We start from the raw sequence: 17,845 nt of genomic DNA on the forward strand, positions 1-17,845 counted from the left end.
GCATGGATCGAAATATTTCAAAAAATCGTATTTGTGGTCCGATTTGGTTCATATTTGGAGCACATAATACATAAATGAATAGAAAGCGACTTATGAAAAAAATCGCCGCCAGGTGGCGCAAAAATCGTATTTGTTGGAACATATGTTACACACAGAAATAGGAGTCGCTTTATGAAAAAAATTCCCGCTAGGTGCCGCAAGAATCGAGATATTCAAAAAACTCGTATTTGTGGTCCGATTTGGCTCATTTAAATTTTTTTACAGTGTACTTTTTACTAGGTCCGTCGCCATTTTTTTTATTTTTGGATATGAATTTTGTTTCAAAGTGGGTGTGGTCACGCTTCCATAACAAGTTTTGGGCGATCCCTGTCTTGCAGTATCAGTTTTCAACCGTTACTAATCTATTAACGTAGAGATTCTTGTACAGGTGTGCATAGTTTAGAAAGTACGCAGTTTACCAACCCATATGACACCCCACCCCAATTTCCTCTATTTACGAAATATTTCTACGATGTAATTTTTCTAACATGCCACCAATATTTTTTAACATTCAAAATTATATTTAATTTGTTTCTTCATGTATCGTTTGTACTTCAATACTAAAAGGGATCAATTCTTAAAAAAATAGACTATTGGAGCAAACACGAAAAAAGGGCCAAATTGTTTCCTAAAAGTCCAAAGTGGCAACCGTGATCTTAGCGTTTGCGCACCATAATGCTAACAAAAGCTCAGATACAACCTTCTCGCTTACACATGCTTACCTTAAAGCTCGACTGAGTTTATCGTAGTTCATATTGGGTTTTGCTTTTCGTTCTCCCCATCGCTTAGCAACCTCATCGGGGTCAATAAGTTTGAATTCGCCATTGGTGCCCTCCCATGTTATGCAACTCGCATTTGACGAATCGGCGAGCAGTTCAAGTAGAAATTGCCACAATTGGATTTGGCCCGAGCCCTGCGCAACCAATCGATGAGATGCTGCATTAAGTAGCTGGTAAGGATCTGTTGATAAATGCAAAAATAATATACTAATACATAATATGCATATAAATAGTTTAAACATAAATATATTTAGGTAGATAGGTAGGTAATTATTATTTGGAATTCCCGACTTAGTTGTAGCGCAATTTTAAATACAAATAAGAGGAATATCGCCTTTGAACAATATTATGAAGATGCGGTCGAGTATCTGGGGACTAATAATAAGAAAATTCGGGACTGACGGTATACGGTCCCAAACATTTTTGCAGGCCAATCGTCCAGAGATATGATTAAATAGCAAAGGGATCAATAATGTAAAAATATTTAGCGACAGATTTTATAGGAACGATGCTTCTAAAAATCACACTTTAAAAATTTGTTTCACAGCAAAAAACACTTTTTCTCAGAATAGCGTTCTTTTAAATAGTACTGGCTAGCCCTTGAGACGTTTAGAGCAACATGAAGAGAGTTGCCTCCCCAGAAGCCAGTGGCGTAGTGAGGTTTTCTTGCGGCCGGGAAAAATTTTTTTTTTATAATAATAAATAATTAATAAACCAATGAAGTCGTAGGCTGAAGAATGATACAAATATTAGAAGGTAAAACCGGTGAGAAGCAAATTTTGAAATTTTCACGGCTCTCATATTTTCTTTTTTTATTTTGATTTTGTTAACATAAACAAACATTACATTTTTATTTTACTATATTAAATATTTTTGCGTTAAGCTCAAACTTTTTTATGAGAACCCCGAATTCTTAATCGTTGGAGTGTAATCATTTTGGTGGAAAGCCATCAGAACGGTGGGAAAGTCATCATAACCCTGGCACCCTCATCCTGAAATATGGGAAACATTGCCCTCGTTGCTGAAGGACAACAACAGAGGAAGCTTCATTCCCCGGCGGCTTGAAAGGCTTAGAGGAGGAACTTAGTTTTGTCCGGCAGCTTCATGGCTCTGCGAATGGAGACTGGAATCAACAAATGAAACTATGCTGCAAAATAAACATTTATATCTTCAAATTTTTCACATCACAGGACTTGGCACTGATTTAATGTACATACGGCCACATTGTTCACGACGTGGACCCTGCACATTACACAACTACTGGACAGCCACTTCGATGGCATAACGTTACTACTGTGGAACCCCAACAACTTTTGCTTGTAACGTTCGAAAACAGTATCTGCTTCAATACAAATGCATCCGAAATTGCCTACAATGGACAAACGTGCATAAAAATCCTCAAGTCGCTGCAACGGAGAAAGTTGCAGGGCTGCCAAATTTCCCACTTAGAAATGCCACGGAATATCTTCTTAAGACGTCTGAGCACCGAGGCATACCAAAAGACAATTGATTGATGTAGTTGCGCCTCCAAGGCAGAAAAGAAGACATATGCATAAGCCCTATGACGTGATCTGGTGTAGTATGATCCAGAGAAATCCGAACGCAGAGTCTGTGATTTCCTTCAAAGTCAGGCTCCCGCCTTTGCAGACATCGCGGAAGAAGAATGCACACTTCCGAAAGAACTGCGCGTTACTCTGCCCCAACTTCGATCTCTATGTATTAGAGATATACGCCGCCGATTTTTGTCGTTTTTGTCACGCCGCCGCCGAATGTCAAAAATATCGGAGCGGCGGCGGCGGCGTCCGGCGCGTTACTATATTTTCTACTCGTTTAAGACTGTTTAGGCCATTTATTGTTCATGTCGAAAATTGGTCGGATATGAGCTAAAGTGGTATCAACGGATGCGCATCACTGCCAGTTATAAGAAACTACTTGCGAAATTTAACTCTTTCTAACTGTTTAAAAGTTATTTAAAAAAAGGGGTGCTTTCGATGTCAGCTTAAGACGGACTTTGCATCACCCAATTCAGCAAGTTATTAAAATAAAACACTAAAAGAAAAGTTAAATGATAAATATATATTCTCACTTTGCATATTTTTTTTTTTTTTCAAAAAATGAATAATGAACAATGAATTCAAATAAAATGACCCGATGCCAACATGTTTTCAAATTGTAAAAAGTTGTTAAAAAAAGCAAATAACCCAAAATTGGCGATTTTTTTAAAAAGTTTATATTGCGATTGGCTGAAAGAAGAAGCGAAGTCAGTGATGCAAAATCCTTTATCCTTAATCCTGTTTCTTACCTCATACTTAAGTTGGAGATATATTTACGTATGAGAAGGGTTTGAAAAATCACTTAGGCTAACATGAAAACATCAGTTGTTTATTTGCGAAACTATACAATAGCGTCTGAAATGTTAATTTTGATTTTCACACTTCATCCTTCAACACCAAAGTCTCCCGGTTTAACATTTACTAAAGTTGGCGGCCCTATCCAAAACTAGTTCCTTGGAGTGAATCACATTGATTATAGCTCATCAACCAAGTTTAAATATCACCTACACGTTACGGCTCCTTTTACAAATGTGAATACGTAGGCACATATATTTAACAGGTGAGGCTTTGTCCTTCGCAAGAAGAACACTCAAAGTGGCGAAGCAAAAGCTTTCCGAAGACAGTCGAACTAATGACCGTGTGTGCTACTACCCTAACGTAGTGAACAGTCGAACTAGTTTGAAGACTGAAGCTATGCGGTCATCCATAATGAGCTCTTATATCAAAAAGGCCGGAAAATAGCAGTTAACATCTTTCAACTTAAAATCGGTCGACTTTCATTCTTAAATATCGTTTTGATTTAACGAAGACTATTGAAATCAATGTTGTGAACACAAACGTCTGCAAACTTTGGTCTACATTTTAAAAATTGTATCCAGGGTCCTTGTAAAATTTTAATTATGTAGATGCGCCGACGATTATACGATTCTCACCCATGAGTTACGCAATGACATCCACTTAGACTGCTTATAATTTCGAGGGCGACATCCTTGGCCGAATAGTCACTCCCTAACGTTTCAAGGTGTTTCTCTGGTGTATCTCGGTAGCATAGCGCGACAAAAACATCCGTTAGAAAGTCTTCGGAGCTATACCTATAGCGTCTAGGAAAGTGACATCAACGAAGGTATGAGTCCGAAGTCGCAGTCCTATAGCTTCTGTGCTGGCATATGGTGTGAGGGCAGGAGGCGTGGTAGGGCCTGGTGGTCGGTAAAACCGCCGAAAAAACTGGAGGCGCCCTGTTCCACGAGAGTCATGAGTATTAATAGACCATTAATAGCAACCGTAAGCCGCCTTTGTGCGTGACCTCCAAGGAGCCACAAATGATTTAAAGAAATTGTGTTCGCGACGATTATTAGGAGTTAACCCCAAGTGAAACTACGCTTTGCGCGAGATATAAAGGCAAAAGTGTGACCATTTTATGTATCTCTATTTCTTTTCAGCAGACGCAGCAGTACCAATTCCAAAGACCGGGTTAATTTCGAAGCCTCTCTGGAGTAAGTGAACGAGGGAAAATTCTTCCGCAAGGAGCTACTCCTGAAAATTCTTGAACGATCTGCGAGATTTTGAGGCAAAAACCCAGGATCTTTCCGAAATGGCCAAAACGTTGATATCCTTAAATACATACAAACAAAACCTTTCCTAAATATAATTTTTTCAAATAGAAAAATAAAGAAAAGTAAGAACACCGGCGTATGCCGGCGCGCCACCCACGCCGCCGCCACCGGTATATAACAGAGCCTACGCCGCCGCCGCCGATAAAGTGATCGGCGTAAACCTCTACTATGTATGGCCCCAGCCTGGTGTATAGCACAAATTATCTATTCGTCTCTAGTTTCTTGAGTGTTCTAGCCTATTAACCCAGGCGAGGGATTTGTACAACAAAAGTAAGAACCATGCATGGACGAACGGGAAAAAGACTACGCCGCCTAGTTCTGTCGACGATAAATAGGAAAATGTATATGTGCGCTGCTCCCTGTATGTCATCAAAACAAAATCGGGATGTCCCACATAACGCCAAAGTGGGGGAAAAGGTGTCCGAAAAATTCAACCTCCAAAAATTAATATCCCCCCGTTGGACTAGGTGAATCGTCCAGCTACGAACACCTGCAACATCTCTAATGATGGAAGTAAGCTGGATGCTGGTATGAGCAAATTATGACCACAATCGTACAAATTAAAAAAAAATTCATTTCAAATTTTCTTCTATTTTATTTTCATTTTTTATCGGTCATTTGTAAAAGTCAAATATGCTAAAATTTTTGTTTGTATCCTTTGGTTTGGCATTTCCACAAAGTTTTTGAGATAGATTTTACAATCTTTTGAAAAATCAAAAAACCATTATGGCCGCCGAGAAGAGAGAATGATTTCGCCTTCCTATATTTTTATCATGGGCTGAAGATATGATCTATAAGTAGACTCAAATACATACTTAATAATAATATGATTATAATGCATTAGTAAAACTAATATCTATGTGCAAATTTTGCTTGACTTTGAGGAGATATCATCAAAATTTATTATTTCAAACTTTTCTTTTTCCACACTTAATAATGTTAGGTCACTTAGGCGAGCTTGCCCCATCGTTGATCGCAAATATGTCAAAATCAGTTTTAATTTGCTGAATGAACCTTCGCAGCTAGCAATTGATACTGAGATAGTCAAGAGCATTTGAAGCGCCACTCGCAAGTTGGGAAATACATCTTCTCCATACCTGATCATAAAAGAAGTAATTCTAACGGAGTTTTAGGTTCAATTTCTTTTCTACTGCGAAGTAATATTTTGCAGTCACATATTTCGATAAAAAGTTCTGTTCCATCGAAATCTGTATTATAAAATTCACTAAAGTTCTTACAATTTCTTTCTAAGTCGTTATTATCCTTGTTTAACAAATTTCCAACGTCTAAGAGAAATCCAAATATAAAATTAAGGTCATTTAGTCGGGTAATTCTTGTACGTATTTCCCGGATCTTGTAATCTGAGCTGCACACGATCAATCCTACTTAGCTGAGCAGAGCTCACAGAGTATATTAATTTTGTTCGCATAACGGTACCCCGTAACGGCATAAACTAATTGAGCTATATATATATATCAAAATGATCTGAGCGAAAAAAGAAATTCATTTAGCCATGTCCGTCCGCCCGTCCGTCTGTCCGCAAACACGATAACTTGAGTAAATTTTGAGGTATCTCAATGAAATTTGGTGTGTAAGTTCCTGGGCACTCATCTCAGATCGGTATATAAAATGAACGAAATCGGACTATAACCACGCCCACTTTTTCGATATCGAAAATTTCGAAAAACCGAAAAAGTGCGATAATTCATTACCAAAGGCGGATAAAGCGACGGAACTTGGTAGGTGGGTTGACCTTATGACGCAGAATAGAAAATTAGTAAAATTTTGAACAATAGGCGTGGCACCGCCCGCTTTTAAAAGAAGGCAATTTAAAAGTTTTGCAAGCTGTAATTTGGCAGCTGAGTATGTAATGTTCGGTTACACCCGAACTTAGCCTTCCTTACTTGTTTAGAATGGACAATTTTTTTCAGAAATCAATATTTTCCAGAAATTAGTTATAATAAAAATACAAATTATCCAGGAAGTTCTGCTTTGCGGAACATTTGGCGCCCCTGTGAATAGCGCCCGGGGCTACGTTGTCGCTGAACACAGAACATGTAGTAAATAGGCATCGTCCTAGGCAGGAACTGCATTGGGCGGATGTCGTAAACGTACATAGTCTATGCCGGCAAACGATGCACAGGGTGTTAGGGACTAAGAGTTTGTGTCTCTGACCTACTCGTGCTGGTGCCGGAAAGAAGGGGTTTAGGAGCAGACTACGGGACGCCCTGGGGCGTGAACAATAAGCCCAGCCCCTCGTTCGATGCAACCATCGTTTGCACTTGACACACTGGCTGGTGCGGAAATAGGTAGAGGGCGTCCTTCAAAGATTCGTTTCCGGCACACGTAGCAAAACAATTTTCCTGGACCGGGATTGGGTTCAATATTTTTCCAGAACAGGAGAGCATGGACCAATCCCGCTGCAAGGATCTGTTGGGAGGATGACAATTTGTGGGAGGGACGCAACAAATTAAATGGGGTTCCACTTAAATGACAGCCTTTGATCGGGAAAGATACCGAACCGCTCCGGTACATACAACCGGCTGCCGTGGGAAGCGTGGCCGCTGATATCAATGTCGTCAGCGTACGCCAGTAACTCCCCGTTATTATCGAATATTGTACAGAGCGGTAAGATCTGCAGCTTGTATTATTTTCTCCAGCATTAACCTAAAGAAATCGCACGATATAGGGTCACCCTGCCTGACACCTCGTTCAGTTCCGAAAGGTTTGGAGGGGTCCTTCCCAATCGGCTCAGCTGATGGTGTCGCTCAACATCATTTAGCACAAGTCGAATAAGTTTTGCGGGGAAACCATTTTCGACAGAGCGGCATATAGGCAGCTCCTTTTCATGATGTCGCGCGCGGCTTTAAAGTCGACTAAGGTGATGTATGCCAATTCTTTTTTTCGCGGGGTTTCGCCAATATTTGCAGCATAGTGAAAATCTGGTCGATGGTAGATTTAAAAGGTCTGAAGCAGCACTGACAAGGTCGAATCAGTTGATTCACGGCAGGCTTCAATCATTCGCACAATACACTTGTCAGGACCTTTAATGTGATACTAAGAGGGGTGACTCCGCGATGGTCGGCTCAGTTTGCAGGATCCTCCTTCTTGTAAACTGAGCAAAATAACACTTAGATTCGAATCTTCAGACGTGCACTTGTCCGACCATAGTTTACGTTGCCTCTTTTCAATCGGCTAAAACGCAGCATGCTTCATCAGAGCAGCTGTTTTTCCGTGATGGCTAGTAACCAGTTTTGGTGCGTATTTTGACTGCAACGGGATACTGATCCGAGTTGCTGTTAGGTCATCGAATCGTGCGCACATCTTATAACAGGGAGCTACCGTCCGTTTATGACATTAGACGTGTATTTCCATCGAGGGATAGTTTTTCTGCATGTACCGGTGTTGGACCGGCTAAGGGTTATTTTTTTAAAGCGCGGCCTAAGGCCGCCTATGTGGAAAGGTGTTCCGGGCAGGAAAACTATGCATCCGACCCCCGGTTTCGAATGGACCCGGGGTCATTTTTCGGTTTTTTGGGGATATCTTGAGAAGTATCACAGATATCAGAGTTACGCCCCCGGATTCTAGATCCTGGGGCCAAAACGCTTTTCTAGGTACCACGTTTGAATTTTTAGCTATATTTTTAGCGCTCGGCCGCGGTCCTAGAACATTACCGCGATTACTATACGCACGCATCCGAGCACGAAAATAGTAGTAAACATTCAAATATCGCATGCATATTTTTAAACACTTCCCGAATTTTTGTATTTTTTCGCAAAGTTTTTGAAAATGGTTTGTATAAATGAACCAATAGACAGATCCCGCATTAAAAAATGAGAGAGTGAAAAAATCATAGTTAGCTGTGAGATACATTTTCTCGTAGTTACTTACTTACTTACTTAATTGGCGCTTAACCGTCTAAACGGTTATGGCCGTCCAACAAGGCGCGCCAGTCGCTCATTCGCTCCGCCAACCGGCGCCAATTGGTCACACCAAGGGAGTTTAAATCGTTTTCCACCTGGTCCTTCCAACGGAGTGGGGGCCGCCCTCTACCTCTGCTTCCATAGGCTGGTTCCGATAGAAACACTTTCTTGGCCGGAGCATCATCTTTCATTCGCATAACATGGCCTAGCCAGCGCAGCCGCTGCGTTTTAATTCGCTGGACTATGTTGATGTATAGCTCGTACAGCTCATCATTAAATCTTCGTCGGTACTCGCCATCGCCAACGCGTAGAGGTCCATAAATCTTTCGAAGAACTTTTCTATCGAACACTCCCAAAGCCGTTTCATCTGCTGTTGTCATGGTCCATGCTTCTGTACCATATAGCAGGACGGGTACGATAAGTGACTTGTAGAGTATGATTTTCGTTCGCCGAGAGAGGACTTTACTTTTCAATTGCCTACCTAGTCCAAAGTAGCATTTATTGGCAAGATTGATCCTTCGGTGGATTTCAGTGCTGATGTTGTTGCTAGTGTTGACGCTGGTTCCCAAATAAACGAAGTCTTTTACTATTTCGAAATTATGGCTGTCACGGGTTTTTTCCAAGATTTGGCGCATTGTCAAAATCTGGTCGATGGTAGATTTACCAGGTCTGAAGCTTCAATCTTTCGCACAATACACTTTAAATGACCTTATATGCGATATTAAGAAGGCTGATTCCACGATAGTTGGTGCATTTTGCAGTATCCTCCTTATTGTGGACTGGGAAAAGAACACTTAGATTCCAGCCGCCGGGCATGCACTCGTCCGCCCATATTTTGCTAAGAAGCTGCTGCATGCGCCTTACCAACTCCTCACCGCCGTACTTGAATAGCTCCGCAGGCAATCCATCAGCGCCCACGGCGTTGTTGTTTTTCAATCTGGTTATTGCCATTCTAACTTCGTCATAATCGGACGGGGGGACATATACTCCGTCATCATCGATTGCGGGATCGGGTTCTTCATCTCTGCGCGGTGAATTGCTGCCTCCATTTAGGAGAGCAGAGAAGTATTCCCTCCATAAACTAAGCACACTGTGGACATAGGTTACAAGGTCGCCATTTTCGTTCCTACAGGAGTTTGCCCCGGTCTTAAAACCTTCCGTCTGTCGCCGTATATTTTGGTAAAATTTTCGGGCGTTATTCCTGGTAGCTAGCAGCTCAAGCTCCTCGCACTCGCGCCTTTCTGTTTCTGCTTTTTTCTCCCTGAAAAGGCGTCTCGCTTCCCTTTTCAACTCACGATAGCATTCACACACTCCTCTTGTCTCGTTCGCTTTTAACGTAGCCCTGTAAGCAGCGTCCTTTCTTTCGGTTGCAACGCGGCATTCTTCAACGTACCAGTTCTTTTTTCGTGGCCGCCGGTAACCAATTTTTTCCTCGGCGGCAGTACGAAGTGCTTTGGAGATATGCTCCCACTGCTCCTGTATTCCTTCAGGATGAGTTGTGTTCTGAGAGAGCAGGTGTGAGAGTCGAGTTGCGAAATCATTGGCAGTCTGTTGTGATTGAAGCTTTTCGACGTCTAGCTTTCCTTGTGTTTTTTGTTCCTTGGTTTTAGCCGCGTTAAGGCGGGTGCGTATTTTGGCTGCAACGAGATAATGATCCGAGTCGATGTTAGGTACTCGGATCGTGCCCACATCTAAAACACTGGAGGCATGGCGTTCGTCTATCACAACGTGATCGATCTGATTGCGAGTATTTCGATCAGGAGACAGCCATGTAGCTTGATGTATCTTCTTATGCATGAACCTCGTGCTGGATATGACCATGTTTCGAGCACCGGCAAAGTCAATCAGCCTCAGTCCGTTAGGAGAAGTTTCATGGTGTAGGCTGAACTTTCCGACTGTAGGGCCAAAAACACCTTCGTTGCCCACCCTGGCGTTAAAGTCGCTAAGCACGACTTTTATATCATGATGGGGGCAGCGCTCGTACGTGCGTTCTAATTTTTCATAAAAAGTGTCTTTCACCTCATCGTCTTTCTCCTCTGTCGGCGCATGGGCGCAGATGAATGATATATTAAAAAATTTTGCTTTTATTCGGATAGCGGCGAGATGGTCGTCCACAGGCGTGAACGCCAGAACTTGGCTACAAAGTCTCCCACCACGAATCCGACGCCGAAACTGCGATTATTCGTATGGCCACTCCAATAGATGTGACAATTTTTGATCTTCTTTCTTCCTTGTTTCGTCACAACGCATTTCGATGGCGGTGATGTCAGATTTTGCTTTGACGAGGACATCAACCAGCCGGGTATCTGCACCAATCCCATTCAGGGAGCGGACGTTCCAGGTGCATGCCATCAATTCATTGTCCTTCAAACGTTTTCCATGGTCGTCATCAATAGATAGTGTATTTATCCGAGGCTTGTTGTTATATTGGAGTATGGTTTTACGTGGCGGGTCCCAAGCCCAGCGCACAACCCGCTCAGCGGGGGTGAAAATATTACTTGCACGTTTATATAGCGAGCCGCTTGCTCCAAGACAGACGCCCGCTTGCAGCCGCACCTAGAGGTGTACAGACGGTGCCGATGAGATCTCCCCTGGCTAGCCCTTAAACCGATTATGTCAGAGTGGCCTAGCCAGGTTGTCGCCTTCTCACATTAGCTACCCAGAGGATACTTGGCCGCAGGCGACCGGCAGTAGTGAGCTGCTTGAACCGTATGCAAAAGAATCGCTCTGGCTATTCCCAGGTGAATGGCGGTCAGAAGCTTTCCCCACTTTCGTGGACTTCTACACACGGCTCCATCCTCCTTCTCGTAGTTACGTCACGCTTTTGACAACATGTTTCGTTGCTGACGCAGTGTTCAGACTTTAATCCAATCGGAGTATTTTGCTCCGCTCTTACCTCCTATTACATTTTTTATCTAAAATGTTTATTTGGGTCGAATTGAAATTAAATAGTATTTACATACTCCCTTATCTTTTGGTCGAAGTTTTCATTGCATACGTATGAAAAGCTGACTGTTTACAAGTGACGATTGGATGAAATGACGTGAATTCATTGTTCGTGTTTTAAGACATGTTTGTTCACATTTTACTCATAGTTTTTGTACTTTTTTCGTACGGAATGGAAATAGAAGGAGTCAAATGTAAGCAAAAAACGTGTCCGAGCGCGATCTATAAAACCTGCCAAAATTCAACATCCAGCACTTCTTAAGGTTTTATATAAAAATGAAGTACGTTAAGTCAGTGAAGTCAGCTAACCCTGTTTTGCGATAACAGTCGCCAATTTGGAAGCACCAAGCGAGGTCAAATCTTCCTCCAACTGTCTTGCCCAGCTCAGCGAAGGTCGCCCCTTTCCTCTGTTTACAAACTGCAGGAGCGTTTTCGTCCCCATAACATGACCTAGCTAGCGAAGCTTTCTGTTTTTATTCGCTGCACTATCGTCATATCTGCGAAAAGCTCATATAGCTCATCATTATACGTCCTCGATACTCCCCGTCGACATTTCTATTTATATCCGTCAACAGTGACGTGGCTACAAAGGCCACGATGACAGCAAGTACTTCGTCTTATCCACATTTACTGCAAGACCCAATTTTTTTGCTTCTTTATCTAATAACAACTCTTCGCCTCCATGTTTGAACAGTCCGGCGTGATATTGCATTCTCTCTTCGCCATAGTTGCATGCCGGCGAGTGTTTTTCATCATAAGCGATCGGGGTATCGGGTTCGTGTTCCCCCATACTCTGTACGTCAGTTATCAGGTCGCCATTATCGTTCCTACAGCAATCTGCCCCGGTCTTGAAACCGAAAATAATAATAATATTTTTTCGCGATAAATATCCGGGGAGATAGAATGTGGTGTGTTAATGGGAGTTTTAATTGATCATCCTACACGTTTTCCTGAGGAAAATCATGGCAAAAACACAATCGAAAAGTTTGCCAAGCCCCAAATCAATTTGATGTTAGTTGGTTGCCCGCCTTCAGAAAGGAAGAAAAAATATACTGCGAAATTTTTACTCCGGCGTAGTCGTTTACTCAGGTAACAGTTTTAAACATGGTATAAATTTTACAAGGTAAAACCGGTGAGAGCCGAAATGACGTTTAAAAAAATTTAAAATTCTCACTGCTCTCACATTTTTATTTTTTTATTATGATGCTTTTTTCATAACAAAAATATAACAGACCGTAATATATTTCATAGTACAGGTCTACAAGTAGGATATGTAGCAGCACGCACATACACAGCCACGCTCACCTGATAAAATGCTTGTTCTTGTTCGTTTTTCTTGTGGATGCTAGTTGGCACTGTTGTACTTCTTAGGTCCAAGAAAAGTGTAGTACCTGCTACCGAAAACTGCGTAAAATTTTTATCGTAAAATTACAAAGAAATTCCCTTATTTACTTTCAAACGAGCACTTAATTACATCCCTCTTTAAAATCCATATGTTTTGGACAATTTTAATTAACAAATTGTGATACTTTATTACGGGGACGATTGCTAAGACGGCCCATACATGACACAAAAGCCATGCGCAAATATAAAACGACGGAATTTGTGCAAATGAAAATTTTGACATACACGGCTCAAAAACACTGCGCAATATTCATTTTTAAAGTTGCGCAACAAATGAAACATGTGTTTTAATTGTATAAAAAAGGCACTAATTGTATAAAAAATCACTATTTATTTTCCACAGTGCTGGTAATTCACGGTATAAGTCGAAAAACTCGCACCATAAGCGTTTATTTTCCATTGTATTTATAAAATATATATTTTAATTGCAAGACCAACTCAACTCGATGCAGCACTGCGCAATTTTCATTTTTCAACTAGCGCAACAAATGAAACATGTGTTCTAATTGCATAAAAAATTATTATGTATTATTAAATTTGTGTGAATTCCTGTTACAAGCTAGAGATGGTCCTTACGCCTTCGATATTAACATTTTTAAGCAATAATTACTAATGTTATATTATCAGGAACCACAGGTAAACTGTGTAAGATTCACCACACACGAAGAAAAAATCATGTGCAATATTTGCAGACATGCGTAAATATCAAAATCGTTTTGATTTTAGCACAGTTCTCTGCGCAAATAGCGCAACCAGTGCACACACCGGGCGAATACTTGTGCAAATTGGTAATTGGCACAAGGATACTTGAGCCGTGTAATTGGCGTATAAAACACGACCAAAACCGTCGGGAGAGGTACCAATAGACGCGTTTTTGCCTCGCTTCCAATAATTCGAATACTTTTTCGCCTTTGGACTATTGATAACAGGACAAAACGCATCTTTTCATTTCTCTTTCCACATTTTTGGACGGGTTATTGCAGTCGACCTCGGTTTCAAACTGTTTTTCGCGGAGAACTTTTAAACGGGTAGAAAAACTTAGCACCCGTGTTTGTATTCTTAATACTGGAATAAATACGCGTCCTCAGATATCCCAATTCAAGACTTTTGTATAATTTTCTGTAGGACCCATATAGGCGCACTACATTTTCATACTAAATTCGTTCAAAAAATTTACCATCACAGCAACCCATATCTGATATTCCGCTCCTTTTTTTGATTCCCTGTGTCGCTTCCAACGACAGCAACCCCGGTAATTTTGACACTTCGCTCAGTGTCAAACGCATGTTCCACTGAGTTCCACAATAGTTTGACACTGACCGAAGTGTCAAACTGCAATGTGTTAGAAAGAGAAAGGAATTGCTTCCTTCTCATACATATCATACTTGTAAACCTGTACTATGATATATTTGGTAATTATATACGACAGCATGACACTATTAATACACGTCTAAAAATATCAGGAGGGGTATCAAAATACTCATTTTGGATCCAGCATCGCGAATCCGAAAGCGGAGGTAAACAATTTTAGGTATGTCAAGAGATATTAGCAAAAGAAATTTAGAACATATTCATGTGGTTGTTGTAATTTTGATGAAAAAAAAAAAAATTGTGAACATAAGAGTTTTCGCGGATATAGTTTTGGTCTCCAGACCGGTGTTGAACCCACCCAATGTAATTTTTTATAAGCGCGGCCAAAGCCGCCAATGCAGAAAGGTGCTCTGCGCAAAAATACTATGGATCCCACCCTTGGTTTCGGAGCACCCCGGGGTCATTTTTCGGTTTTTCGTTAATGTCTTTTGAACGATCTAAAATTTTTATTTTCCGCCTTCGGATTATTGTTATCGAGGTCAATACGAGTTTTTTGACACCTCTCTCGGTATTTTTGGACGCGTATTACCGGTGTCATGCTGTCGTATAGAATCACCATATAATTTTGCGTTCTAACAATTATATTATGATATTTTATCTAAAACCGATTTTTTTTATTGTTGGAAATGACCAGAAAATAAGAAATCTCAACGGTCAACTGCATTCCAGAGTTTTCAATTCAAGAATTGTATTGTGGTTTCCCGCAAAAGAACGAATCAGGCCACGATCCTCTTCTGAGGAATTTTCTTCAACAAATTGTTTAGAAATCTATCAGCATCTGCGCGACGAGAAGAAAAACCCGACTTACCGCCAAGGTGTACGGAAGAGATACATATCTTCTTACAATAACAATTTGGTGTGATATATATCTACGGTCTAGTTTTCCATCCAACTCGAAGGCTACTTATCGTGTATTCGTTTTTCTACGAACTGGCTCACATAAATACATGTTTTGTGCCGATCCAAAACTTTATCTGCTAATTCGGACCAACTTTTGGTGCCAAGGTAATGCCGAGGGACAAGCAATACCATTTATACAAATTTTCTTAAATATTTTTGATGGATAGGCCAACACACTAGCTCTACACCACGGCGGCAGACTTTGACCGTTCAGCCGGTAAAAGCAGCCGCCACTAACTATCATACTCCCACTGGACGATGATGTTTAGCTAAGCTGCGAAGAGCACAGCGTTTTTGCTGACGTGGGCAAGTTATGGGAAGCTCTCCACTGGGTTCGGAGAAGCAGGTGGGGGAAGACTTCGATCTCTCTTGGTGCCCCCTGTTGGCGTCAGTTATCGCGAAACCGGGTTAGCTGGAGTGACTTGTTGCGCAACGACCAGCATTTCCTAAACGGTTAAGCGCCAATTAAAAAATGTATCTTCCAACCGCAAGGAAAAGGACCAAAACAAACCAAAGAATATCTCCAAGATCATTTTTTTCCGCAGTAGCGAGGACACTTGAGACTGGTGATCTCTTATAAAGTGAAGTTTCAGCATATTTAAGGGTTAAAGACGTATCAACCAAGTGAAGAAGGATGAATGAAAAATCAATAGGGTGGTCTCCAACATTCGTTCTTCTTTCCCTTTACAAAATAGCACGTGTTGAGGCATCCATTATATTGGTAGCTCATGTTTTTGCCATTTCCATAAAAACCGATTTCAAAATTTTTCGAAATATTTTTTCACTTATTTCATAAGCATTTTATTTTTTTGGTATTAAAAAAATGAAAATGTCAAACCAACAATTTTTTTTTGTGTTTACTTTGGTTCGTCATTTCCACAAAGTTTAAGAGACTGATTTTAAACTTTTTTTAAAAATCGAAAAACCATTATGGCCGCCAAGAAGAGTAAATGGTTTTACCTGGTAATATTTACACCATGGTTTTAAATACTCTGAACACTGGTAGCGGAACATGAGAAAAATGTAATAAATCGAAAAATTTCAAAAGCGCTACGTCACCAAACTTTTTTTTCAAATTCGATTATAAATACAACAATTCCGGAATGCGGGATCTTGGCTCATTCGATTATGGATTGTATAGATTTAGTTACACATTTCATGGACGTAGAAAACAAATGATGAAATTTGTTAGTAAAATTTACTGCTATTTTCGTGTTCGCAGTTATAGTTTTAAAAACTGGAGGTTATAATTTTAAAAACTTAAAATTTTCCAGAAATGGCAGAACCCGACAATCTCTTAAATCTCCTGAAGGTGTGGGGCTGGAAAACACCTTTTCTAAACTACAAGGTAAGTTACTTTATAATATTTTTTTTTTGTTGTAATTGCATATAAATGTACCTACTATAACACAGAAGCCGGCATTGGATGGGAAGAAATTGGGCTTTTGACCGAATGTGATTTTCCCTAATATTAAGGATGTGGGCCTATAGGCTAGGTTTCGGTCCAAATTGCGGCTACTGGAAAACGTGAGTAATAATAATAAAAATTGTGTCTTTTAGAAAATCGATACAGTTTTTATGAATTTCATATCAAACCCTATAAAAAAGGCATATTTTCAACCCGAACACCTCTTTTTCAGTTTTTACAGTGTATGTTTTGGAAAGCCGCTCGGAATACCTTTCCAATGGTATGAATATCTTTTAAATCTGTTGAGCCACTCCCTAGCTATCACCGCTCAAAAGTACCTATTACCATCATTTTAAAAAAACTGCTATTTTTGTGAACACAATTGTACATTAGGCCGTTCCTTATGTACACTTGAATATGATGCATTTTGGTCAAAAAACTGCTACGTTGCATTATATTCCGCCCTGCAAAGTAAACCTTTTTTAATGGACGACTTTATTTATTTATACATTTATAAGGATTTGAGAGCTATTTTGATCAAAACACCTGCTGGTCAAGACGCTTTGGAATACTATGACAACAATAAAACACTAACTGTGAATTGCATTATAGACAATTGCTTAGCTGGCGGGCAGAAGCTATTGAGCAAAGATATGGAGGCTTTGGCAGATTGTATTTGCTCACAGTTTCGAGGAGAAAATGTGGTGAGTTCATAAAATCTAAAGCTGGATATATGTAGGTTTGATTTCATTCGAACTTCGACTTCGTCAATTTTTTAATTATTTTTGTAATATTTTTTTATTCAATGTTTAATAGGCTACATATTTTTGTCGTCGTGGTAAAAAACCCTCGGGAAAGTATTTCAATGCCCGTAAAAAGCGTAGACTATCACTAACAAGTTCATCTAGCACCATAACGGGCACTGAGTCGTTTTACGAAGACGTTGAAAGCTCCTCCGATGAAGTGGATGAAAACGTTTTAGAAATATTTAAATCTTGGCTGAAATATAACGACTCGCCACTAGAGGAAGTCCAGGAAAAGTGGAGACGAACCTTCACGGCAAGAAGAAAGTTCATAATAAATTTAGATATTGTGGATGTAGTTTCTGGGCCACTCTATAAGAATGCCACCCTAGGACCGATTCTGGTAAAAATTTTGAATAACACATTATGTATGTTATGGTAATATATCGTGACGTATATTAGTGACATTAAGTGATACTCACATCACTAGTCTGATGCTAAGTAAATGAAGCCACAACAACAATAAAGCAGGCAGTTACTTGTATCTACATAAACGAATCAATCATTATGTCTACACATATGTACCAGAGATCTGCTTTGAGTACTAATAAAATAAGTGCACTTAGTCATGAGCCAAAAAATTGTGTCTAATAGCGTTTTCTTTT

The 17,845-nt window shown here is 40.3% G+C and overlaps 1 protein-coding gene across 10 annotated transcripts in view; it reads right to left on the minus strand.

Moving 5' to 3' along the window:
• LOC137240400 (DNA-binding protein D-ETS-6-like) overlaps positions 1-17,845 on the minus strand; it is a 113,253-nt gene that overhangs the window by 30,046 nt on the left and 65,362 nt on the right. For all 10 annotated transcript variants that reach the window (XM_067766620.1, XM_067766616.1, XM_067766617.1 and 7 more), the window contains exon 3: positions 762-999. In XM_067766620.1, the coding sequence (XP_067622721.1) occupies positions 762-999 (238 nt within the window). The remainder of the gene's footprint in view (positions 1-761; positions 1,000-17,845) is intronic.

Source organism: Eurosta solidaginis, chromosome 2 (genome assembly GCF_040869045.1).
Source record: "Eurosta solidaginis isolate ZX-2024a chromosome 2, ASM4086904v1, whole genome shotgun sequence".
Lineage (NCBI taxonomy): Eukaryota > Metazoa > Arthropoda > Insecta > Diptera > Tephritidae > Eurosta > Eurosta solidaginis.